The sequence below is a fragment of the Seriola dumerili genome, unplaced genomic scaffold, assembly GCF_002260705.1.
Source record: "Seriola dumerili isolate Sdu_G_001 unplaced genomic scaffold, Sdu_1.0 BDQW01000267.1, whole genome shotgun sequence".
Taxonomy (NCBI): domain Eukaryota; kingdom Metazoa; phylum Chordata; class Actinopteri; order Carangiformes; family Carangidae; genus Seriola; species Seriola dumerili.
The window spans coordinates 2,090,942-2,118,372 of NW_019174522.1; the positions used below are offsets into that span (position 1 = coordinate 2,090,942).

A 27,431-nucleotide genomic window follows, 5' to 3' on the forward strand; every position below is an offset into this window, starting at 1 on the left:
AGGGAGTGTTGGCCGCCCAGGTTTTGTATTGGCTGAGAGGCCACAGCAGAATTTAGAACAAGTGGAACAGCATGTGCTGCTTTCCAAAATACACACAGACTCACACAGGAACATGTGCTTATTATCACAGGTACACAACTCACAAAGCAGACACAACCAGACACACAATGTCAACACAAATATACAACTTGTACTGATAGTCAGGTGACTAATAAATTAAACAACAAAAAGTTTGTGAGTCAAGTGTTGTTCCACCTCATGTCTCCAGAACAACTTTACTGCTCCAAATCCACTGAGGATGAACTCCATTCTTCATAGAGCATTTCGTCCTTTAATGCAGTCAGAGCGTCAGTGAAAGCATGATTTTCAAACCTCTCTGATGAAAATCCAGTGTTTCACCTTGTTAACATCCATATGATGTTTTTATATAATACAAGACAAATGATGAGTGAAATAACCATCAACACCATGACTGCGTGTTTCCACCTTGAACTGCAGTGAACCAATGACAGATCCAAAAACAGATTCAGACAGCCAGGGTTTCATACCTCACAAACCTAAGAAACCAATCCTGTCAACTGGTGGGGTTGGGGGGTGGGGCTAAATAAACCTGAAACCTTATCAGTACAGAGAGAGAGAGTTAGCTTTAGCACAACCGCTAACACTGTGTCAGCCACTGCCAGTTACAAGCTATCAAACAACATAAACAAATACAAGATGCTAACTGTGCTAACCGTTCTGATACGTCTGCTAGTCTCTGGTTCTGGTCTCAACAGACTCTGTTAGTCAGGATCTGGATTTGTGCTGAGGCAGCAGTTGGTCGGGTCAGAGTCTGAATCCATGGACCAACCTGCCTCGTGTCAACAGGCTGGTGGTGGTGGTGTGATGGAGTGGGGAACGTGTTCTTCTTAATACCAACCAATCATGGTCTGAAAGTCTCAGTCTATCTGAGTATTGTTGCTGACCATGTTCATCCTTCATGGCCACAGTTCACCATCTTCTAATGGCTCCTTCCAGCAGGATCATGCTCCATGTCACAAACTGGTTTCATCAACATGACAGTGAGTTCACTGAACTTCAGTGACCCCCCCAGTCTCCAGACCTGAATCCAGTAGAACACCTCTGGGATGTGGTAGAACAGGAGATTGGCAGCATGTATGTGCACTGAACAAATCTGCAGAAATGTCAACATGGAGCAGAGTCTCAAAGGAAAGTTCCAACATCTGGTGGATCCATAAGAAACTGAGGAACGACCCAGAGTTAATGTGTTGTTCCTGTTGTTCCTTGGTGAGTGTGTGGGATGTTGGTTCATAGAGATAAACCGGACTTGATGTGTAAGTGATGATATAAAATAAGGTGTCCATATAGAAAATAACAGATGAGGTGGAGGTGAAGAAAGGTGTTTTTCAGACAGCTATTATCTGGTAACTCAGCATTAAGCATTTTTATAAAGAAGCAAGTTGAGGCAGTTCAGACATCTGATACGATCTCCTGAATGTGGAAGTTGTCAAGGCATGAGGAGAGATCCTGGGGCAGACCCAGAGCATGATGGGAGGATTATATTGCCTGGGAACACCTCAGGGTAAAACAACATGTTGTACTGTACTCAGCTTATTGCTACTGACACAGGTAGCTATTGTATATGTATCTGTTTGTTATGTGAGGATATTTTTGACCCTTCTCAGTTTGTAAATGTGTGTACATATGTGTGTACGTGTGTGTTCATGTGCGTGTGTGGGAATCGTACTGTGAGTGAGGTGAAGGTCAGGCAGATTCCTCCAAAGCCATTGAAGGAGACAGCGAGGAAGATGAGGAATGACAACACTGATGGAACAAATGAAGAATACCATGAGCTATAATGCAACTTTAAAGGTAAATTTTTTTTTTGTCTTTGGTTTTGTACCTTTGTTGATGGACAAAGGTACAGAAATTTCTGATTGCATGGAAGTCTTTGATAATTAGGGTGGGTCAATGTTTACTCAGGTTAATAGGCTGCAGAATGTGATTAATTTTAATTAACATCTCTTCCAAGCAGAGGCTGCGTCAGACTTCCTCGTTGTTCATCATTTTGATGAATAGAATGGTAAAAATTCCTTCATAATCTCTTATTACCCGTCATTTTAATTTAAATTTTTAATGATAACAAGACATATCCTATTTAATAGCATTCAATTTTCAAAAGCAACTGAGATCATGGAGAGAAAAGATGAACTGAGATACTTTTCATGTCAAGATAAAGCAGCTTAATGAATTTTTCCTCGCAGTGACAGTGGAGGGAACAAAAACACTACAACTATTGACAAGAAATGAAATGAAACTCAATTGACTTGTTGCAGCCTGAACTCTACCTTCCTCCATGGATTTAAACCTGACGCAAGCATCAAGGCAGACTGCTGCAAAGGCAGTTGGCTGAAGTGGCGCTTGTAATTCCAGCTTCCAAAACCTAATGTCAGAGTTTTGAAGTTGGGGAACATTTCTCTCAGGGAAGTCGACAAGACGGACAAGCACCCGGATAGTAAGATGTGTTGCTGCGAGGGGAATTGAGTGACCTCCACAATGTAGTCTGTGTGCACAATGGAAAAGGTCTGTGCGTCTGCCAGCCACAGAACCTGCGATCTAATTCTGTTCTCATCTGTCAAAATGACGGACAGCTTCCAGGTTTTTCCATCACTGTTAAAAAACTTCAGTCAGTGACGGAAAATATTCAGTTAACGCAATCCCTGCTTCCAGATTATTTTTGGTTAAATTGGATATATGCTTATAGCCTGGTATATAGTTTCATCATTCGATTCCTCATCCATTGTAGTCTGTTAAAAAGATGTTGCAGCATCCTCAGATCTCATAGTGAAGTTGGTGAGTAAAATGTTTCTGTAACTGATATGAATGATGGCAAAACTACAAAAATAAGACCCAAACAATTGGACTGTTGTATTAATGTGGTTGGTCAAAACAAGCATATGATGATTGAAGGTGTGATGTGTTGATGTGTCGTCTCACCTTCAGGCTTGTATGCAGCAGCAGCTATCATTGCACAGGAGGCTGCAAAACATGAGCTGAAACACATACAGACACAGGACGTCTGAACACGAACACACAAACTGTCACATACAGAATGGAGGCAAGTTATTCTGTCGTACCTGCCAACAAGCCTCAGTGGGCGTGGTCCATATCTGTCCATCAAGATCCCCAGGGGTAAAGTGGCTGCACTCAGGAGGAACGAGCCAATGGTGAAGCCAAGATTCAATATCTCTTCCTGCTCCACACAGCTCGGCCACGCCCCACTCTCCAAGGAAGTCACATTGGTGTTGACAGTCCCATTGTCTGGAGAGGGTCATAGACAGAATCAGTCAGGAGAGGGTGCTCAGGCTGCAAACACACATCCTCACTACACACCACAACATCTGATCCAGAATGAACACAAGACACCAGTGCTACTAACAGGAAGGCCCCTGATCTCTCAGCCAGAGGTCAGAGGTCAGAGGTCAGAGGGGAAAGTTTGGGCATTTGAATTGTTTCAGGTCAATTTTGCCTTTTTATATGTGCTGCAAATACAAATACAAACACAAGCAAATTCACAAACATGCTGCAGCTTCAGAAACATCTTCATCACTTTGAAAACACATGAGCTGCAAATACTCACAGCACAACACAAAGTGTTTCCAGTGGACACTAAAAAGTGATGGACGTGCTGAGACACACTTGTTGTTTGATGCTTTTAACTTCAAAAGTCACAAAGCATCCCAGCCAGGTTCAGAGAGAGAGAGCAAGAGGGGATGATATGCAGTAGAGGGCCATGGGTTGGACTCAAACCTGCGCCGCTGCAGTTAGGACTAACACCTTCATGGTACAACCTCTACCACGTGAGCTCCCCCGCCTCTCCTGTTGTGCTGTGAGTATTTGCAGCTGTTGTCAAAGTGTTGAAGATGTTTCTGAAGTTGTTTGTGTTTTGTCTGTTTGCATGTGTTTTGTTAAGTTGCAGTGTGGTGAACTCCTCGGGTCGGGCCACCATACTTGCAGATCATAAACCAATTGTTTGCAACGTCACCTTATCTGGTTCTCAGTTTGGTGCCAAAACATCTGGCTACTACTCTCACCATATACATTGTCTCAATGCACTTCACAACCGCCATCTCCTCTGCTGAGCCTCCTCTGAGCCCAGATAAATTCATCTCCCTCTTCCACATGATTTGCAGCATCATCTGCCTGAACCTTCATCTTGTTAAAAGTACAGTGTATAGTATAGTGGAGTAATGGCGTCCTGAGCAGAGAAGAAGCCACACCCCCTTTGTGTGTGATGTCATCTGAGTTTCTCTGCTTTTTGTTTTGGTAGCCGGTCCGGGAGCGTGTGCATGTTAGTGCATGTAAGTCCCTCCTGTTAAACCGTTGGCCTTCCCCCCATCTACACACCCACAGGCTCCGTCCACAGTTGTGATGTCACAGTGCAGTACACAGCATTCAGGTAAAAGCGACCTTCCAGAATTTCCTCCAATGAAGAAGAAACCATGTTTCTGTCTAAAAAGGCCTCAGACAAAGAAAGAGATCAGTCCAGAGCACAGGTGGACTGGACTGAGGACTACTGGCTCAGATCCTGGTCTGTCTGTGGACCATCAAAACATCAAAAATTTTTTACAGGCTTCATTAGTGTTCTCACCGGTCTTGTCTGTGTACCTCTCATTTTTTCGGCCAGTCCTAGTGGATGAGTCCAATGTTGAATTTCTTTCCCAGTCCAACCATGGAGCTGAGACTGGTCTGGTTTACTGAGAGGAGAACCCTATGAGCTGCTAAAGGCTCCAGCTGGACTCAGAAATGTTTTTTCTACTCCTCCATGTGTCAGTAACTTGATGGTTCATAATGTGACAGTCTGTTTTCATTAGGGATGGCTACAGTAGCATGCTAACATTGACTAACTTGTTGTTACCCATATTATACATGTGTTCTGCAAATGTTGCTATCGCTAGCTTGCTAACTGTCAGCATTGCTGTGGAGCATATCACAGCTATAATGGTTATATGGTTAGATTGTTTCTGTTTGCTCTCATGTATACAGTAACTTTATTTGTCTTACTTGTTGTGTGTTTATTGACAGTTTCACTGAGCTTCATAACACTTCCCTGACTGAGAACATGACAGGAGGGGAGGAGGGGAGGTTTGGCTGACCGGAGGCCAGACGTCAGGCTCATGAAGCCTTTGTTTTGGGCGGAGATGTTGGTGGTCTAGTGCGACAACTAGTGGCAGTGATAAAATTATGAAAAGATAGTAGTGTGTCACAGAGGAAGGAGATGGGTTTGTCACTTCCATTATTTCTAAGGCACTTGTACAGCCATGACAGTCTGGCCATTGGAAATTCATATGTGTGATTAGTTTCTTATTTGCAGAAACCTAAAAAAATGACTCCTGTGGAATTTCAAAATAAAAAAATATATTTTGGTGGAACCGCAGCAGCTTTGGACTGAGGCAAGTGTCTGCACCAGGGACAAGCAGGAGAAAAGGGCTGGTCTTACCAACACAAACATGGGAATAGAAGCCTTCATTCTTCAGCATGATGAGTAGTGAGCCCCAGCCCAACAGAACAGCAGAGAAGAGCAGGTTCTCTATGATGGCTGTGATGGCCATCCACCACCTCCTGCTGTACGCCTGGGCCAAGCTGGGAGCCATGGTAGCTGGAGACACACAGGAACAGGAGGAACATTAGTCCACCAAGCATCGGGGAGCCACTTCACACCACTTGATTTTACCGCATGTGCCTTTGTCTCAGATTAGGATTTTATTCACACAACTTTCTCTGTTCTCTTGCACAAAGGTCAAACTACAATTCAGTCCCAGCAAAGTGCCCCCAAGCAAGGCACTTAAATCCTCAAACACTCCTTCCAAGTGGTCCAGGGAGAACAGAGCTACAGCATTATTTGTCTGGCTAATCTTAACATCCTTCAATCTTCATGATGGAAAGCCTTTGGAGGTTTTGGGCAGTTGTGGCACTATACAGTTGTGTTTTCATGCAGGTTATGCAACACACATTCCTGCAGATAGAACGATATTATCATAACCACTAGAAGTGATGACCAGGGCTATGAAATTAAGTTAATAATAATAATAATAGGTTGTGTCCGAAACCACTCATTCACTTATTCCCTCCTCCCTCCTCACTATCCAGGAAGTTCTCTGTAGAGGACTACACAGTGAGCTCATCCGTAAATGAAAAGACACTTTCTCACTAAATATTCAGACAGCACTACACAGTCCCTCCAGAAAGTCACAATGTCTCGATCGCATAATTGATGCAAATTCAACCAATCCCCGTGAATTCTACACAACCTTGCATTTTTGTTGAATCACCACAACGTTTCTGCAAATTTGACCAATCATCATAGTTTCCCTCAAGTTGAACCAATCACAGCAGTCCCTGATCAAAACCTTGATGTTCTTCACCAAATTCACTTCCTTATTTCTGGTTTTGAAACATGTTGTGAAGCTGCAGATATGTGTGACATGAACGTCTCACATTTACCAACAAACATCACTGTTAAAGACCATGTGAAGACATTCAACCATGTTTTACATGAAAGGGTTAAATAGTTTTGTACTACTGTAACACTGTGGTGGAACCACAGGTGTAGAGCTGCCGGAGCCACCGGAACAATGCTCCACTACTTTTATTATCCAGATGGAATAAAATATCTACAGTCACATGATCCGGTTGATATTTATCTACATTTTAAGAGCTTGAAGATCCAATCATCACTAAAGACTCTGTTATGTAAAGAGACAAAAACTAATGGTCAAAGTTCTCATACTGATTTCCAAATGTCAACCACGCAAACATTCAAGAAAACATTCCTCCTTAAAAGATGGCAGTAGCTGCCAGTAGCCTCTGAGCTGCTCAGTGAATTAAATGGTTAATTAAAGATGAAAAGACAATCATCATTCACTCTGATCAAACTGTTTCATAAGGTGGGGGGGCTCTAGGTTATAAATTGATGAATTGATTCTAAAGATCAGCTCTACCTGTGATTAAGACAGAGCAGAGGAGCAGAATCTCTTGTCCTTTTCCTTTTAAAATCTGGTATTTTACCCGCAACAATCCCCAAAAAAAGCCTGTGAGATCCTGGAGGGACTGACTACAAAATGGCAAACTCCCTAAGTAGTGGCCTATAGAAGCAGTAGTGAGTGATTTCAGACTAGTTACTGCCTCTGGAAACCTGGAAATTGTGTTTGCATGTCAAAACCCACTGTGATGAGAAAAAGGAAAAAGGAAACTGGGATTTACCTCAACAATTGATCATGTCTATCACCCATGTCTGAAGGTTTTAAACTGTTCCACTGATGGAGGCACTAAAGCACCAAAAAAAACAGCGATGTGACAGGAAAGGCAGAAAAGAAGAAGAACAATGGCAGGAGTGTGACCAAAGACATATATATACATTGACGCCACATTGGTCGCTTCAGCCCTTTGATGTGATATGTCAACGTCGACAAGAATGGTCTGGAAACATTTACAAGTAAACAGAGGAACTGTGTGTTTTTTTATTTCGCCCATGTAAGTGATTCAGTCCATGTAAACCGAACGACACGCACACCTCTTTATAAAAAACAGCCTAAATTATAAGTTTATATTATAATTATTATTATAATATAATATTATTAAGTCTAAGTCTTACTCCACATAGATCATAAACCCTTGTATATAAAAACAACTCACTGAAATCGGTTGAGAAATATAAACCTTGTATTTATCAAGAAAAACTGCAGCTCCTCCGTTTACTTGTGTTTGTCTCGGTCCAATATGGTGGGGACGTTGACGTACGATCCAGTGGCCAATGTGGCATCTACCTTACTTTATATTGCATTATCAATATACTATATAAAGTGATCTAGTAAATATTGTCGAAGCTCATTAGTCAAACTGTAAATAGATAAAATAACCAAATAGAAATGATGGAAAATCCTGTAAAACCAAAACTGAGTATTTTATGAATGAAGAAAAGCTTTCGCCACAATATTAGGCAAGGATACACACAACACTGTAGGTGTCCTGTCACCATGAAACACCCTCACTGCTGTGTCAAACTCTGTGGTAAAATAGGCGGAACTATGCTGCAAGTGACGTCAGTGAGCTGACATGAAACCTGAGAGGAAGCGAGGGGATGGGCAAATGAGACTGGAGATGGAGAAGTTTGACCCTACTTGACCTTTAACTGTAGCTGTATGTGTGTGTGTTTGTGTGTGTGTGTGTGTAACCTGTATAAGACATTTGGAGTCCTGCTGACACAGGAAATGGCAGAGCTCTCTCTCTCTCTCTATCACTGTAAAACTTCAGTTAAAACACTTCCTGTAGTTCCTTCACAATAAAAGATAGGTTAGAGTATAATTAGCTGTCACAATACAAAGCATGAAATAACACAGAAATCTACACATGCATGATTGCAGTTTGATTTCCTGCAGTGGTTCAGAAAATCAAACAGACTCGGTGAGTCTAACCATTAAAACACTGAATAAAGCAGTTTCATTTTAAAAATCATAGATTCACTGACGCTCCTCAGTGACAGAGGACAGGACGTCTTCAGCAGCTGGGAGCTGAGCTGTCTAACATTTCCTGAGCTTGTTTCTCTGATAACTTCAGATCCAGACGTCCGACGACTAAAAACCTTCATCTGGTTCAGATATAGAACTGAAAACCACCAAGGTGTAAAAAGCGAATCTTAAAAAAGTGACTAAAAACTGGATAAAAACATATTGTCATTGACAGGTGACCAATGAAATGTTACCATGATTAAAATCACACATTTCTCTGGTTTGACAATTGATGGATACATTTGGGGAAATGTAACAACACAACTCAACAACATATAGAATATAGCTCTAGTTGTTTTTAGACATTTTAATGTAGAAAAGTTACAAAAGTTACAGATCATAACATATATATATTTATAATTCAACTTTAGCTGTGAATTACTTTTCATTACTTTGACACAAAATGCACAAAAAATAACTACCACATTTTAAACTTACTCAACACATCTCAGCCACCACCAAACCTCTGTGTATTGATACACTATTTTCAAGACTGTAAAGTTAATAATTCAAAGTTACTGTGAATGAGACTGTGATTTGAGGCAGAAATAATAGAGCTGACACTGAGGCCTGTATGACAGATTTGTTCCAGGTAAGGAGAGGGACCAACTGAGGCTGAATCCAGGACGTTCTCCTCCAGACTGATTTACAGCACAACCCATGATGGAGTCACGTCTTTCTCCACCCGACTCTTCATCCCTCAGTCCTGCAGATCAACTCTTCTCCTCATGGGGGTGGACATTTTATGATCAGACATCCCTGTTGGACACAGTGATGCTGGATGTCTGGACACATCTGCTGAGGATTGCTAGGGATGGATTAGGCAGCATCAGGTGTTTTTTCTTCTACAGCCTTACTTGTTCAGCTGTTGTTGTTTTTCACTAATGTAAGTGAACTTTAGATGGATATTATTTAGAAGTGTGCAAAAAAAATAAAAAATAAAAAAAGATTCACATTAGAATTGCGATTTTATCTCTTCAGATTCAAAATTGATTAATTCCAAAAAAATTGATTCAAGTCTTGTAACAGTGCTGGTTTACATTTTTTCCTGACATGAGTTCAGCTTGCCAGTGCTAGAGATGGTGCCATGTCAGTTTCAGCCCAGATACTCCTCTTTGGTGTGAGCAAGAAGAAAATGCTGTGAGAGCAAGCGGCATCTTCCGAGACTGAAAAATGAAGCCAACACTGAAGAACCACAAACTGTAGTTCCCCTTATGACCACTAGAGTCTGGCTCCAACAATGAGTCAATCCCCATAGACTCCCATGTTAAAATGTCCAACTTTACAGCAGAAATAAACATGTTTACAGCCTGGTACAAAAACTGTTTTAGTGAAAGTTCTGCATAATTGAGGTAATGGTCTCTTTGAGTGACAGTGCTGGGAGTTAGGGGGCGGAGTAAGACACTGCCAAAATGGTGACAATGAAGCAGCTCACTCTGAACTTTATGAGAGTGAGCAAAGGAAAACTTAAAGGAAGAAGTCACTCAACCTGCCTCATCTTCAGTGAAGGTGTTCGGACAGATTTCAGATTTCATAACCTCCAGGGGAAGAAGCAGCTCGATTTTATCTGCAGCTTTATCTACATTTTAAGAGCTTGAAGATCCGATCATCACTTAAGAGTCTGTCATGTAGAGAACTGATAAAAACTAATGGTCAAAGTTGTCATGTTGACATTAAAGGTGTATTGATTGATTTCCAAACAATCATTGGCCACCCACAGCCCCAGGGAAAGGGAGGAGGGGGATGGTCATCGAGCAGCTTGTCAGAGACAGGTGGCAACTACGCCGGAACTGGCGGAAAGCTACGCCTGAAGAGAAAGCTGGCCTTAAGGAGCTGTGGGACGAGCTCAGACAAAAGCTCGCCAGGCTGCGTAGAGTGGAGAGAATTAGAAGGAGGAGGAAGAAGAAAGAGAAGGAGAGAACCAGCTTCTTTAGAGATCCATTCAAGTATGCACGGCAGTTGCTAGACGAGAAGCGGAGTGGAAAGCTAAACACTTCCAAAGAGGAGCTGGAGAGTTACATGAAGAGCCAGTACAGCAACAACAGGCGAGCCAGTCCACTCGGCTCCCCAGGACATGTCCCACACCCAAACTCACCAACCATACAGTTCGACATCTCCCCACCCAAGTTGCGGGAAGTGGAGGTTGTCATCAAGAAGGCAAGATCAGCATCAGCCCCTGGGCCAAATGGGCTTCCGTACAAGCTATACAAGAACTGCCCCCAAGTGGTGAGGATACTGTGGAGACTCATGAGAACAGCTTGGAGGAACGAGGAGGTTCCAGCAGAGTGGCAGCAAGCACTTGGGGTGTTCATACCAAAAGAGGAAAACTCCTGCACCATCAGCCAGTTTAGAAATATCGCCCTGCTCAATGTGGAGGGGAAGATTTTCTTCTCTGTCCTGGCCAGGAGAATGACCAACTTCCTTATGGCAAATGAATACATCGATACAAGCTGGAATCCCTGGTTTCCCCGGGTGCACTGAGCACTCCTCCATGATTTGGGAATAAATCCAACAGGCGAAGAGGGAGAAGCGGGACCTGCATGTGGTGTGGCTAGACCTCGCCAACGCGTACGGTTCAGTGCCGCACAAACTGATTGACTTCGCCTTGGACTTCTTCTATGTCCCAGTGTGTGTTAGGAACATCATCGCCAGATACTTTGTCAATCTGCACATGTGCTTTCCTCTGGAAGGCTGCACAACTGGATGGCAACGGCTGGAGCGAGGAATCACCATGGGATGTGCCATCTCCCCCATCCTGTTTGTGACAGCCTTCGAAGTCATCCTCAGAGGGGCCAGGCAGGTTGTTGGAGGTATCAGGCTACCATCAGGGGAGAGGCTCCCACCGCTAAGAAGCTACATGGACGACGTCACGACCATCCTTCAGACGGCGCCATGTACAACGCGACTCCTTAAGAGGTTTGATGAACTGATCTCATGGGCAAGAATGAAGGTAAAGGCAGCAAAATCAAGAAGTCTCATTAAGGAAAGGAGTGCCCCAAGACAAGACCACCTTTGTCGCTGGAGGAGAGCCAATTCCACAGCTCGCTGAAAAGCCACTCAAGAGCCTGGAGAGGCAGTACACTGCAGACTTGTCTGACAGACAGATGGGGAAGCAGGCCAGACAACAACTTGCCGAGGGGCTGGTGAAGATTGACCAAAGCCAGCTCCCAGGGAAGCACAAGGTGTGGTGCTACCAGCACACACTATACCAACGTGTGATGTGGCCTCTGAAGATCTGCGAGGTCCCCATGTCAGTGGTCAGCAGGATGGACAGCCTAGCCAACAGATACATCAGGAGGTGGATGGGATTGCCTCGCTGTTTCTCAGATGCAAGTATGCAAGCAAGTATGAGCACATTTCACCTGTTTTAGCTTCACTCCACTGGCTGCCCGTCCATTTTAGGATTAATTTTAAAATTCTTTTATTTGCTTTTAAAGCCTTGAATGGCCTTGCCCCACCTTACCTCTCTGAGCTGCTGCACCCCTACACTCCCAGCCGCTCTCTCAGGTCAGCTGACCAGCTGCTCCTGATAGTGCCTAAAGCTAGGCTTAAGCTCAGAGGTGAACGAGCGTTTGCTGTTGCAGCTCCAAAACTGTGGAATGGATTGCCGCTGCACATTAGACAGGCCTCCTCACTGTCACATTTTAATTCTCTTCTTAAAACCCACCTCTTTGGGGCGTTGTGTGGCGTAGTGGCGCCCCATGTGTAGAGGCTACAGTCCTCGCTACAGTTGGCCCCGGTTCGAGTCCCGCATCGGACGGCCTTTGCTGCATGTCATTCCCCCTCTCTCTGCCTCCCCATTTCCTGTCTCTCTCTACTGCACTATCAAATAAAGGCATAAAAAGCCCAAAAAAATGTACTTAAAAAAAAAAAACCCACCTCTTCTCTCTGGCTTTTGACACCATGTAGCGTGTTGCATCTTGTGTGAACAGTGCACTTTATTTATTTTATTCTATTTATTTTATTTGTTTTTATCTTATTTTATCTGATTTTATCTCTTATTTTAATTGTTTTTATCTCATTTTTATTTGATTTTATCTTATTTTATTACTTTTATCCTATTGTGTCCTTCATCGTTTTATTGTGTTCTGTTGTGCTATTTATTGTGTTTTTATCTTGCTGTGCAGCACTTTGGAAACCTTGTGTTTGTTAAAATCGTGCTCTATAAATAAAGTGGATTGGATTGGATTGGATGCTGGCCTCTTTGGATGGAACATGCTGGAGCTCCCTTTGAAATCCATCAGTCTCGGGTACAAGCAAGAGAAGACATGCTTTGTGCTAGAGATGAGGGACTCCACTGACCATTTATAAGAAGTGCAAAAGTCCCGATCTGCACAGGCCGCAAGTGGAAAGCGCCTGTTGAGGTAGAGAATGCCATCTCCAGCCTGCAACACAAAGACGTGATGGGGGCGACCCAGACAGGTCGCTCGGGCCTAGGGTGGACTGCTCCTCAACAGTTCTGGTCCAAAGGCACCAAGAGACAGCGGAAGACCATGGTGGTGGACGAGGTCACCAGAGTGGAGCAGGAGCGCTTCCACATAAAGGCTATATCTCAGGGCAGTCAAGGAGCCTGGACGAGATGGGAGGCTCCTTTGCAGAGACGCATCAGCTGGGCAGACATCTGGAGGACACCGCAAGGCAGGCTGAGTTTCCTGATCAGAGCAGCGTACGACACCCTCCCATGTCCCTGGAACCTTACTCAGTGGTTCGGGAGTGAGGTAGGCTGTCCGCTGTGCAGTACCACCAAGGCTAGCCTCCAGCACATTCTGTCAGGATGCAAGGTGGCGTTGACCCAGGGGCGCTTTAGATGGCGCCATGACCAAGTGCTAACCAGGTTGGCAGAGCTCCTGGAAGGATGTAGGGTGGCAGCAAACTGCACCCAGGAAACAACAAGGCCTGCACTAGCTGCCTTTGTTAAACCAGGCGAGATGCGCAGAGCACCCACACAGGAACTTACCATCCTGAGATCAGGTAAGGAGTGGCAAATGCTGGCAGACCTAAGAAGACAGCTGGTGTTCCCGAGAGAGATCATATCAACTACTCTACACTCCGCAGTGCTGGGTTGACGGGGTCAAGCTTGCGGAAGGCGGTGAAAGAGTTGGGAGAAGAAGCCGAGAGGGCGAGCTACTGGCTGTGGCTTCGGAGGAAGGAGAGTGGGTGGGGGCTAACACCCCATTAAGGGCAGTTGCAGGGAATGGCGGGGAGACGTCCCCATACGCCACTGGGAGATGTACTGGCATAGGGGGCGAAACATCCATGAACGGTGGCCTCCAGCTGATGACCCTGCAGCTGTCCGCACTGGCACTGGAGGAGGTGCGACAGGCCAGAAGGCCGAAGCAGGGACCAACATCTGACCTGTGCAATGACCGGTAACACGCAAAAAAATATTCCACCTTAAAAGATGACGGTAGCCTCTGAGCTGCTCAGTGAATTAAATGGTTAATTAGTAAAGATAAAAAGACAGAAAACATCCTTTCATTCATCATTCACTCTGATCAAACTGTTCCTTTATATGTGATGTAATTAAAACAGAAACATGACAGAGTCCATCTGTTACACTTTTACACAGATTTTTGGAGTCGTTCACTGCTAACATTACTGAACAAAAAACTTTCAGACTGCTCTGTACTTGTGCTACTTTCACACCAGAGCTGCACAATTAACTGAAATATAATCAAAATATGTCCAAGTTCAGTATCCAAATCACAGGAGCTGCAATTATTTTGATAAAGGTAAAATATGTCACATTGCTGTGCATTGTTAGCACCATGAGTGTTGTTGTGCTACAGATCAACAAGACCAACAAAAATCACATCATCATTTAAAAATTGTTTCTGTGAAAATTAAACACAAAAACGACCATTCACACTGAAATTGTAATATCTTCCAAAATAATCACAATATGATTTTTTTTTTATTATTGTGCAGCTCTATTTCACACTGTTTTATTGTTTACCATTATCCTGTAAGTGTCTTTATACTGTCCATGAACAGAACGAGAGGTCCAGGTGGGACCTTGTCACCTTGGATCCATTAGTGACCCAAACTATCGCGCTGTAGAGAACGAGGTGGAGCTGGAAGTTCTGGGTTCTGGTCTAGGATCAGGATAACCTCAGAATCCCACTGACATTTGTAACTATTGTAATAATTAATCAATGTCAAACAAGCGGGAGTGATGTTTTACTTAATATCAGCACAGCTAGGATTCGATCATAGGTACGAGGCCACAGCATATCACCATATCAGTCAAATAAGCAACTACAGATTATGATTTGTTTGTTTTTTCCATCATTTATTTGGCTACGCCAACACAAATAGTTCTACAACCTGACTGTTTTGACATTTTCCTGACCTGACGATGTCATATGTCATATCCAGGCTTCTTCTCTTCACCCTCGTCTGACGACCAGACATCATTTAATTCAAATGTTTCATATATTTCTGGAAATATTTTCATCTTTATTTGTTACGATCCAAGATAGATAACGACCGTTAATGTAACGCTAATTAATGGTTAATATAACACCTGTGAAGAGGAGTGATACATGTAGTTTAAAGTCCCAGTGCTGATGTACTCTATATCAGCACCCATGGAATAACTCTCGTCCAATCAGATTACTTGGTTGGAACGGATGTGTAAATAAAAATGGCACCTTGGAACAGAGCCTCTCTCAACAGTATGTCACAAGCTTCCTGAATCTGTTTAGATAAAAACAAAACAATTAAATACAGTTGTTTAGTGAGTGTTTATGTCTTTTAGCAGCTTTTAACAAACACCATTTCCCAAAAGCCCTTGATGGTGCAGTTGCAAAACGTCAACAAGATGTCCATGAGCGACAGCATGAGAGAGACAACAGAGATCACAGAGAGTCAGGATAGACAGGTGACAGACAAAACCAGGTGTGGATGATGTAAGAACCTCTGCTGTACAAGATGTGGTGGATTCTCATCTGTTTGACAGCCTGGAGAGTAACCGTCACGAACACGCCTCATTGTTTCAGACAGGTTGACGGGAGAGAGGCCGGCCATGCCACCATGATTCCTCCTCTCCATAAACAATTTGTTCTGTTTCAGATTCCAGCACATCACTTCATCTGCAGTGTGTGGGGTAATGCTGCATTCACACAGTGTCGACAGAAAAAATAGTCATTCTGTTGAGTGTTAACATATTTTTCCTTAGTGGTAAACAAGCTTCTGTTGAGATCAGATACAAAGAAAACTTGTCCAACATTGGAAAATGATTGTATTACTATTTATTCTGATGTCACGTCCAGCCATACTGCCAACAGTTGCCCGACACCTCTGTAGTTCTCTCTACCTCAACTCTGAATTGCAATCACATGCTGACACAACTCAGTCCTTAAAGTGGCAAAAGGCTTAAAGAGGGGGGGTCTTCACATTTCTGTACCTGAACACACACATTAACACACAACATGCTTAAAGTCACTTACTGTCTGAGTTGTTGTGCTGCAGTTGGTGGTCGATGATCTGTGTTTATGGTGATGATTCCCTGTCGCCTCTGTTTCCAACAGGAGAGTTTCACTTGTGTCAGACTTGAATCTTTCCTTCTCCTGCAGGTTTAAAGTCAGATTTCCTTCCCTCTGTGTGGCAGCTGGATGAACTGGCACATGTGCACTCACACTGACTCTCTGCCTATCTCTGTGTACAGTATGTCTATAAATGGAGCTCAAGGTTCGTCCACCCAACCTACTGTCCTTAACACACAAACACACACACACGCCCACATACACACACACACACACACATTCAGAAACACATTCAGAAACACAGCACAAACTTGTTGACTTTAATAGACCAGAGGCTAAATTTGTCCACACCTCATGTGTCCAAATGGTTTGATAGAAATGCTGTGAACCCCCCCCCCCCCCCGAAAATCTGACGTGTTGGACAAAAAGGACGTGTACTCTCGTGAGTTGGCTCTCTGGCCCCATCATGTGGTCAACTACAGTACAGCTGTTTAAGATAAATGGTGATATACTCACTCCTCACTCAAGAACTCATGTACATCTTCAAACATCAGAATGAGAGAAAATGATCTCAGTGACTTTGAGCTTCATGGTTGTTGATGTCAGACGCTGGTTTGAGTTTCTGAAGCTGCCGATCTGATTTTCACACACAGTCTGTAGAGTTTTTACTCCACACCAACAAAAGTATCCAGAGAGCAGCAAACAAAACCTGTGTGTTGACTGCACTCAGGTTAAATAGTTAGTTCAACCTGGTTTTATAAATTATAACAATGTAAAACAAATGGCATACACACACACTCAAAAAACCGCCATGTCATTGTGTGATTCAACACCCCAGTGAGAAAAATATGGACCAAACTAAGACTTACCTTTTCATGCTCTCCTTTCTAATGATTTTATGCTCTCCTCCATCTTGCTGCTCCCCGTCTGGACATCTTCACCTTTCTGCACTCCTTCCTGGCTGAAGAAGTTTTAGGATTATTCCTTTGAACTGACACTAAACATATCAAATGTGCAGCATAGAGGAAAAATACCTAAAAATCACTTCTATAGTAATCTTCAAAATATTTACCCTTAACTGACAATGATACTCTCTGGTGACAATGCTCCATAATACACCCTAACTCCTCAACGTCACACATGTTGACTAAGGTGTCATTTGCTTGTTTACTTGTTGTTGCTGCCTCTTAATGCTTTGGAAGAAAAACCTGTGGAAGTAATTTTCTAATGTGCAAGTGCTGAAATACCATAACTGATCTCAGAACAGTCAAAGCTGAGTAAAGGACAGCTTGACAAGCAGACCTCAGCTGTAGCTAATCACAAGTCCAAGATCCCAGGATTATCATCAATGTGCAAACCTTCGAATTAAGATGCTGTCTTCTCTGTTTGATAAGCTCCAGCCTTTGTCATCGGGACATGGTCACACCCATGAAAATGATAGAAACTTTAGATACAACGGCTGGATGTCAAGCTAGCTTCCAGAGACAATACCCAGCTGCCACCACAAGAGGACAGTAAATTACATGATGAATGCAAAAAGGAAACAGATTGCTCTTCTGAGATGTGAGGACAGACGTCGCTTCTACTTTGGTGTCGTTCTAATTGATTTCCCGCTTAACTGGTCAAACACTGCTTGCCTTGCTTGCTCTGACAGCACATCACTGTGTTGTAACAATGGCTGCTCTTCCTGGGGTCCCTTAAATTTATAAACAATTCTTCATGGCAACAGATTCAACTAAACACATCCATATCATTTATTTTCACAATGAAACTCACAATATGCAACACAACCCTGGCGACGCACAACCAACACCAACTTAAAACCTATCTAATACATGCAATAGCTCTATTTGATCATTTCATTTCTTAATAACTGAGAAAGGAAAACTGCTCAATTCAATCTGCAAAGTAAAAAAAGAGATAAACTAGAGTCAACTCCTCATGGTTGTCTGCCTCCTCCACTCAGACTAGTTTCAGATTACAACCCTGTTTATCGAGAGTCTTATTAAATATGAAACATTTGTGTGAAATTTGTTGTAATTGCTGTGTGAAGTCTTGAGTAATGGCTAAAAAGTGTTTTGTGAGGTCACACTGACCTTGACCTTTAGCCACCAAAATCTGATCAGTTCATCCTTATGTCCAAATGAATACCTGTGTCACATTTGAAGACGTTCCTTCAAGGTGTTACAGAGATATTGCGTTCACAACATGAAGATGCTCCCGGACACAGGAAGTGGCCTTCTGAATGCTGATATTTTAAGTTCCTGTAATGACAACAAACCATCCTTACACAGCTGTCTTTGTCCTAACCATTATCTACAGCTACAACACAGTATGTTCAATATATAAGATACCAATGTTTCAAGAGTATATCCTGTAAATAAAGGTGTACAGGAAAAATACCTTCAGCTATAAGACAAACATGAACAGCTGGATTTAAGGCAGTATATAACACATATTGTTATATATTATGTTTGTAATGTGTCAAACACGCAAACACACATCATATGGGGGCGTCGAGTAGGTCAGTTGGATGAGCATGTGTAGAGGCTACAGTCCTCGCTGCAGTTGCCCCGGTTCGAGTCCTGCATCGAATCGCACCTTAGCTGCATGTCATTCCCCCTCTCTCTGCCTCCCCATTTCCTGTCTCTCTCTACTGCACTATCAATAAAGGCACAAAAAGCCTGAAAAAAAAAACACACACATCATATGTTTATATTTTTTTTGTTAACTTCAACAGCAGAATGAATGAAAAAACAAAAACAAACTGACACTCCCTTGTTCAGCTTCAGTGTAAATGTGGGTGAGTTGGATATGAGACGAAACAAGGTGGAGAAAAAGAAAAGAGAAACATATTTGAGAACAGTCTCTCCAATTACCAAGTTCTGCAATTCAACCTTTATTTCAACAGGCAAGTCAGTCAAGAACAACTTTTCATTTACAGTGACGCTGCTCCAAAAACCCTCCCTCCCACTTATCCCACTCCTGAAGACATGGCTGTCAGCTAATAATAATAATAATAATAATAATAATAATAATATATTATAATTATAATTATAATAGTAAAGGAAAAAGGTGTAAACAAACTTGGTACAGTCAGAATGTGTCAGAACTGGGCTGTACATGGATGCAGAAAAATAAAATATTAATAAATAACAAGAAAAAAAAGAAAAGAGAGAAAAAGACAGGCAGAATCTTGGGCGGCGAAAACTTCTTCTGTGGTTTTTGGTTCATTAAAGGAGAAGTAACTACAGCAACGTTAAATCCAAACAAACAAATGACAAGAAAAGTGAATAAATACAAAATAAAAATCCCACAACAGGTGAGTTGGTCTCCATAACAGTTTTCAACATCAGGAAGTTTAATGCTTTTCTATTTTATAGCCATCACTTTTTTATTAAATGCTCTCATAAAGAAAAAAAAACAAGAAATGGACATTTCGAGAATTGTTATATTTTACAGAATACTGCAATATAGAGAGAAAAAATTATACCGTTGAAAAAAAGTGTAAATTTTATTCAAAAAGGTCATAAAGCGTCACAAAATCAGGAAAGAAGTCATAATTCACAAAAAAAGGACAAAATTACAAGATAAAGTCAGTTTATGAACAAATGTATCCCGAGATTTATGATGTAATTTTGAAAAAAAAAGGCGTAATATTAAAATAGAGTCAGAGTGAGGTTGTAATTCTGCAGCTGTACTGTTAGTGGATGCACTGAGACTTTATTCTGAATAAATTCTGACTTTGTCTCAAAATATTTCGACTCTAAACTCTAAAGCTCAGATGTTTTGTCCCACCGCGCCATCACAACCGACGTTATTCTAATTACAGGAATCAAAAAAATCCCTTGGATGGCAGACAGAGTGAGATGTCACAATGGCATCCCTGGAGAAAATGGCAGACTGATCAAAGATTCACACACGCACACACACATAACAAATTTACAAGAAACATTCGCTCACTGTCAGGCCTACTGTACTGCACAACGTGTGTTATTGATCACTGTGTGTTAGAGTTTTCCACCTGTCGACTAACACAGAGGATCTTAGAGAAAGCAGAGCAGGGGTTAATAATAAACACATAGAGTATATTTGAAGCTCTAACATAAAAAACCATATTCATCTATTCAGCTTACATACATGTGTCAGTCAAGTCACATCCTTCAGATGTAGACTGCACCTGGAAGTACATGACCACCTCTACTGCGTCTAACCACGGATATAAATAATATGATCAACGTTTCTGAACTAATCAAACAGACTCGACTCATTGATCCGGGTGTGAAGGCTTAAAATCAGCTTCAGTCAGGGGGTGTGGGGGTGTGAAGCCTCAGGACATCAAATTACATTTAGGACTTTGAGAGAGAGACAGTGAAGGAGACTGAACAACAGCTGGAGATCTGTCAGAGTAAAGTTCTAAACGAGTGACCTGTCAGAGGTTAGACGTCACCCCCTGTTTCTACAGAATGTGTGATGTGTGTGCTCAACGTCTGCGAACAGTCTTCTTCACAGGTTAAATGCTTGTTTTAGTCTCACGGACGAGGAAGTTTTAACATTAATGTTACTATTTCTGCTTTGCAGCATGAGGAGTGTTGGAGCAGCCGGCTGGGGGCTCTACTGTACGTCTACTTATCTGGCCTCATCCACTGACCTCTTATTATTATTACTGGTGAATAACAATGTGTGCATAAATCTGGTGTGTGTGTGTGTGTGTGTGTGTGTGTGTATGTGTGAGACTGTGGACCACTCAGAGTTTCTCTCTTCTATATACTCCACTCATTTTTCAATCGTCTGAAAAGGTGTGTAGCATTTTACCTCAAGATAAGCAGGCTTTTATTTTGAAGAACTGGTTCCACTTCCCTCTTCAGGAGCCTGTTGTATCAGCTCTTCCTAAAGTTAATGTTAGCCATGTTGTCATGTACAGTTTCAGGGGCAACGTCTACCGAGCTAGCTGAGAAAACCTTAGCTTGCTAATAGAGGACCTGTTCAGACTGAAGAGCTAAAGATGTAAAACACTCATTAAGATGCAAAAGGATTACATTTCATTAAAATAGTACAATGTATCTCTATCTATCTAACGTTGCACCAATAACTCAGCAACTAAGCAAAGCCATACCTACACTTCTAAAACATTGTCAGACAAACTGTTCGTTTGTTCGACCTCCTAAAAGCTCCTGATGCTACGACGAGTTCCTGTCAACTTCCTGTGACTGGATAACTACTGATGTTCCCTAACAACTAATTTACACTGAAGTCTTTTCTCAGTTTGAATGGTGCGACCTGATTTAGTCAATTCCTTGTTTTGAAGCTAGGATTTGTGATCAGCTTGTATCCAAAAACGAATCAAACAAAACAAAATCTGCCTTGAATGCGGCCATTGTTAATCACTGATGACCTACAGTATATTTTACACTGTGTGTCCCTTGGATCCATTTTGGTGGGAAGCCTAAATGCTGAGTTATTTTAAGGCAGAAAGACAGACAGACAGTAAGTTAACACTCGCATGTTAACTTGCTAATGTCTACCACACAATCTTTAGTATCTTAAGACTAAAAATGAGTAGGTTAGCATGCTATGCTAACATAAAAGTACAACAGAGACGTTTCACTGTGGACCTGTGTGTTGGTGCAGCAAACGTCTGCATGCCTGAGGCGGGAACACGAGGAGCAGCTGGAATAACAGTCTGAACTATGAAGTTGTGAGAGAGACTATTAGCTACACGAAACACCTTTTCATTGAGAGCCTAAACCTGCCTTACACTTTCATCTTCTTGTTTTTCTGATTGTCTGCTGGCTAAAAAAAAAATCACTCTTAATCTTCATCCCTTACATCCCTGTATCTCAAGTATTTATCATCTTGTTTCTCACCCTTCCACATTCCTTCTCCTGCATTTTCATCCCCTGATCTCCTTCTTTAGCTTCTCTCTGTCCTCTTCCAGTCTCCTGTCTTTCACCGTGTCCCCCCCATCACTCCCAGAAGATGTTAGTGATGTCAGAGTCCAGGCTGAAGATCCAGATCACTAGTGGCGCAGAGATCAGGACGAATGACCAGGACACGCCCTTTGCTGACTGGTGTACCCTTGTCATCATGGCGCTGACTAATCCGGCGCTAGCCCCTGTCCTCTGTAGCTCCTCCTCCTCCTCCTCCAACGTCTGTTTGAGTGACAGATTTGAAGAAAGGAGAGAATCAGACACAGAGCACTTCAGAGATACAGAAACCCTGCTACTCTTTAACTGAAGACCTGACCTGGATCTGACTCCCCGGCTCGATGTAGTTGCGGGCCAGGAACTTAAGGGCCTCGTCCATCAAGATGACAGGAAGTGACATCTTCAGCACCACCACCCACTGAGGCCACGACAGAGGGCGAATCTGGAATATCACCTGAGGACACAGAAGGAGGGACGGATGGTTTGTGTGGCATCGGTGTAGGACAACTGCATTATCCTTCACAGTGAACAATCAGAAAAATGGAGACTTTAAGAACCTTTAGGACACATACAGTTGAGGTCAAGTTTACATACGCCTTACCCAAACACATTTAAACATTTAACCCTGATCTCACCTGTCTCTTTTCGACTCTAGTAGTCAGAACACGTCTCCTTTCTGGGTGGACTGACACCTGCATGGTTCCATGGTGTTTATACTTCTGTATTACTGTCTGTACAGATGAACGTGGAACCTTCAGGTGTTTGGAAATTACTCTAAGGATGAACCAGACTTGTGAAGGTTCACTTTTTCTGACATCTTCGCTGATTTCTTTTGATTTTCCCATGATGTCAATCAAAGAGTCACCGAGTGTGAAGGTAAACTTAAAGGGGACCTATTATACTTTATTTTTCCTTACTTATAGTGTGTTATATATGTTTTTCTTGCATGGAAATGGTCTCCGGAGTCACAAAGATCAAAGTTTACACCAAAGGGAGGAACGCTGTCAGGGCAAAACCTGTATGAAAATGCCTTGTTGGGGGTCCAGACATTACTTCCTGGTCCTATTGACGTCAATGTGTCTCTTGGTGCTGCCCACCTGCAACCTGGACACCCCCTACAAGCTTGGCACGCCCCCACACAAGGCGCAGCACATAACTACTTATAATGAAGAGTTTTCTTCAGTTTTTTAGCCATGCCAAAAAGACAGTGTTCTCAATTGCCTGCAGAAATCTACTACATTTTTCCACGGTTCTCCACTGCTCCAAACATTACAGTGTGAGCCCAGCACTTCAAGGATTACTGCTTCAGAAACCACCAGAAATAATGTCTTTTTAGAACATTAAAGCATGTAAATCTATTTTGGTCGACACCAAGAATGAAATGATGAACACTAAGAATGGCCATAATAGGTGCTCTTTAAAGTTAAAATACTTCTACAGGTACACCAGATTATGTCAATTAGCCTATGAGAAGGCATAATTTGCTGGAATTTTCCAAGCAGGCACAGTCAGCGTAGTGTATGTAAACTTCTGACCAACTGGAACTGTGATGTAGTGAATTATAAGTGAAACAATCTGTCTGTGAACAACTGTTGGAACAAAGTAGATGATGACCTCACTGACGAGCCAAAACTACAGTTTGATAACATGAAATCTGTCGAGTGGTTAAAAAATTAGTTTTAATGACTTCAACCTAAGTGTGTGTAAACTCATGACTGCATCCTCACCGGCAGGGGGTCCACATATAGGATGAGGAAGTGTAAGGCCATGGATAGACAGATTGCTCCCACCAGCCAGGGGTTGGACCAGGGAGGCATTTTGAGCAGGGACTGGTTCTCTGAAAGACTGAAAAAGATGATGCTCACTGTCACAACTTCATCTCACCCCTTCAAAAACATACATATAGTCCTATACCAGACACACACACTCCTATACTATACACACACACACACACACACACACACACACACACACACACACACACACACACACAGGGCGGTTTCAAATCTAATACAAGACAGCAGTGTGGGACGTGAAGTTCAGTGTTTGGGTGTGTTTGTTTTGTTCTTACCTGTTCAGGGCGTTGCACATCTCTATGGTAACCAGGACAGACAGAGCCATAGTCATAGGATAAGGAGACTCAAAGACTGAACACTGCACACCAGCAAACTCCACATGGCCTTCGCTGCACTGCAGGTAGTGAGACTGCGGAGGAAATAAAGGTGTAAATAATATTCCTCCAACTTCCTACTTACCTCTCTCCCTTACCTACCTGTGCAAAATATGCTAATGCTGTGCTTCTTCTGTTCAGTTATGATCCTGCACATGTCTTAACTAGAGGCTGACCACATCAACATGGCCGATATTATCATCAAGTACTGGCTGATCACAGATCTCATCACTATTGACTAGTGCAGATTCAGACTGGCGTTTAAAGCGAATGAGAGATAGTACTCTGATTGGTTTATTACATGTTACGTCCAAAACACTCTCATGAATAATTAAGAGACTAAGTACAACCCTTTTGAACCATGCACCTGGTACTGTTTTTTCCACGGTTAAAACACACTTCAGACCATGAGCTTTGGGTCGTTAAAACAGAGCCCAGAGGAGCTGATTCAGCATATCCCTGGTCATAAAGCTTCACTAGTTGTTAATATTATCAATACCTAGCATTTACTGTTTGTTACCTTATAGCTATTACCTACTGTTTTTCAGTTTCTTGATATTTGCAATACCAGGTCACTCCCTCAGTATATCCACAGAACCACAGCATATAATGAAGGACCACAGAGCATTAGAAGCAGGTGCAGTGATGGGGAGATGTGTGTTTACCAGTTGATAGAAGGAAAGTTTAGGTCCATCATGAGCTGCCATAAACCACCAGGCAGCTGCTCCGACGGTGGCTGCTCCCACATAACCTGCACAGAAGGATGGGAAGCAGCATTGTGGTTTGTAAGCTGCAGATTCTGTGAAGCAGGACATCTTGTCTGACAGGTGAGATGCTGCTATGTGTTCTAATAATGTGTATGTGATCACAATCTGATTATGAGAAGCTCAAGACTCACATCCAATGATGAGGTAGCGACAGAACAACCAGCTGGAGATGAGAGGCTCTTTGGGGGAGCGTGGAGGGCGGGACATGATGTCCAGGTCAGGAGGGTTGAAGCCCAGAGCTGTTGCTGGGAAACCGTCAGTCACCAGGTTGACCCACAGCAGCTGGACTGGGATCAGCGCTTCAGGCATGCCAAGCGCGGCCGTCAGGAAAATACTGAGGAGGAAGGGAAGAAGGAAACAGTGAGGGGTCCAAACAACACTCAACTTCCTCCAGGCTGTTTGGATCAACTCTCTGCGTCAGAGTTTCCTCTACTCACCAGACCACCTCTCCTATGTTGGATGATATCAGGTATCTGATGAACTGTTTCATGTTGTTGTAAATGGCTCGGCCTTCCTCCACAGCCGCCACAATGGTGGAGAAATTGTCGTCGGCCAGGATCATCTCAGAGGCCGACTTGGCCACCGCTGTGCCGCTGCCCATAGCAATGCCGATCTCTGCCTTCTTCAGCGCCGGGGCATCATTCACCCCGTCGCCTGTCTGAACCCACGAGAGAGGGGAGGGGTGGAGGGGGATAAATTGAGGATGTCACAGTACTGGTTAACAACATGCCAAGTACAATGCCACACACTCACCATGGCAGTGATGTCGCTCAGGCTCTGCAGATACTCCACGATTCGACTCTTGTGTGCCGGCTCCACCCGGGCAAAGCACCGCGCTGTCCGACAAGCCTGACGCTGCAGGTGGGGGGGCAGCTCGTCAAACTCCCTTCCCGTCAGGCCTCCGATGACCCCCGCGCCCTCCTGCTCCTCCTCCTGCTCTGTGATGATCCCCACCCTCCGACAGATGGACAGAGCTGTCCCTTTGTTGTCACCTGCAGAGGACAGTTGTTAGATTAATGCTTGGATCAGTTTGTCCACATGTGAACAGGTCAGCTGAGGTCACCGGGAAGCCTGACACTGCAGATTCAAGTCTTGTTGGTGGAAGAGATAATAATCTTTATTATAAAGTGTAAATAAATAAATGATTTTCCAGTCAATCCCTGGTCATAAAAGCTTCACTAGTTGTTAATATTATCAATACCTAGCATTTACTGTTTGTTACCTTAAGCTATTACCTACTGTTTTTCAGTTTCTTGATATTTGCAATACCAGGTCACTCCCTCAGTATATCCACAGAACCACAGCATATAATGAAGGACCACAGAGCATTAGAAGCAGGTGCAGTGATGGGAGATGTGTGTTTACCAGTTTGATAGAAGGAAAGTTTAGGTCCATCATGAGCTGCCTAAAACCACCAGGCAGCTGCTCCGACGGTGGCTGCTCCCACATAACCTGCACAGAAGGATGGGAAGCAGCATTGTGGTTTGTAAGCTGCAGATTCTGTGAAAGCAGGACATCTTGTCTGACAGGTGAGATGCTCTCTATGTGTTCTAATAATGTGTATGTGATCACAATCTGATTATGAGAAGCTCAAGACTCACATCCAATGAGAGGTTAGCGACAGAACAACCAGCTGGAGATGAGAGGCTCTTTGGGGAGCGTGCGAGGGCGGGACATGATGTCCAGTCAGAGGGTTGAAGCCCAGAGCTGTTGCTGGGAAACCGTCAGTCACCAGGTTGACCCACAGCAGCTGGACTGGGATCAGCGCTTCAGGCATGCCAAGCGCGGCCGTCAGGAAAATACTGAGGGAGAAGGGAAGAAGGAAACAGTGAGGGGTCAAACAACACTCCAACTTCCTCCAGGCTGTTTGGATCAAACTCTCTGCGTCAGAGTTTCCTCTACTCACCAGACCACCTCTCCTATGGTTGGATGATATCAGGTATCTGATGAACTGTTTCATGTTGTTGTAAATGGCTCGGCCTTCCTCCACAGCTGCCACAATGGTGGAGAAATTGTCGTCGGCCAGGAATCATCTCAGAGGCGACTTGGCCACCGCTGGCCGCTTGCCCATAGCAATTGCCGATCTCTGCCTTCTTCAGGCCGGGCATCATTCACCCTCGCTGTCTGAACCCACGAGAGAGGGGAGGGGTGGAGGGGGATAAATTGAGGATGTCACAGTACTGGTTAACAACATGCCAAGTACAATGCACACACTCACCATGGCAGTGATGTCGCTCAGGCTCTGCAGATACTCCACGATTCGACTCTTGTGTGCCGGCTCCACCGGGCAAAGCACCGCGCTGTCGACAAGCCTGACGCTGCAGGTGGGGGGCAGCTCGTCAAACTCCCTTCCCGTCAGGCCTCCGATGACCCCCGCGCCCTCCTGCTCCCCTCCTGCTCTGTGATGATCCCCACCCTCCGACAGATGGACAGAAGCTGTCCCTTTGTTGTCACCTGCAGAGGACAGTTGTTAGATTAATGCTTGGATCAGTTTGTCCACAATGGAACAGGTA

At 43.4% G+C, this 27,431-nt stretch overlaps 2 protein-coding genes across 3 annotated transcripts in view; both read right to left on the bottom strand.

Annotated features, from left to right (window-relative positions):
• The window catches only part of LOC111230454 (large neutral amino acids transporter small subunit 3-like), a 31,019-nt gene extending 14,806 nt beyond the window's left edge, over positions 1-16,213 (bottom strand). Inside the window, exons 1-5 of the mRNA XM_022757200.1 lie at positions 16,019-16,213; positions 5,501-5,659; positions 3,138-3,321; positions 2,998-3,053; positions 1,748-1,824 (exon numbers count right to left, since the gene is read on the bottom strand). Coding sequence (XP_022612921.1) covers positions 1,748-1,824; positions 2,998-3,053; positions 3,138-3,321; positions 5,501-5,654 — 471 coding nt within the window. The 5' untranslated portion in view covers positions 5,655-5,659; positions 16,019-16,213. The remainder of the gene's footprint in view (positions 1-1,747; positions 1,825-2,997; positions 3,054-3,137; positions 3,322-5,500; positions 5,660-16,018) is intronic.
• Positions 16,214-19,065: 2,852 nt separating this feature from the next.
• LOC111230479 (sarcoplasmic/endoplasmic reticulum calcium ATPase 2-like) overlaps positions 19,066-27,431 on the bottom strand; it is a 52,012-nt gene continuing 43,646 nt past the window's right edge. For both annotated transcript variants that reach the window (XM_022757230.1, XM_022757229.1), the window contains exons 18-25: positions 25,672-25,910; positions 25,356-25,576; positions 25,050-25,252; positions 24,817-24,902; positions 24,053-24,186; positions 23,709-23,826; positions 22,301-22,435; positions 19,066-22,206 (exon numbers count right to left, since the gene is read on the bottom strand). In XM_022757230.1, coding sequence (XP_022612951.1) covers positions 22,021-22,206; positions 22,301-22,435; positions 23,709-23,826; positions 24,053-24,186; positions 24,817-24,902; positions 25,050-25,252; positions 25,356-25,576; positions 25,672-25,910 — 1,322 coding nt within the window. In that variant the 3' untranslated portion in view covers positions 19,066-22,020. The remainder of the gene's footprint in view (positions 22,207-22,300; positions 22,436-23,708; positions 23,827-24,052; positions 24,187-24,816; positions 24,903-25,049; positions 25,253-25,355; positions 25,577-25,671; positions 25,911-27,431) is intronic.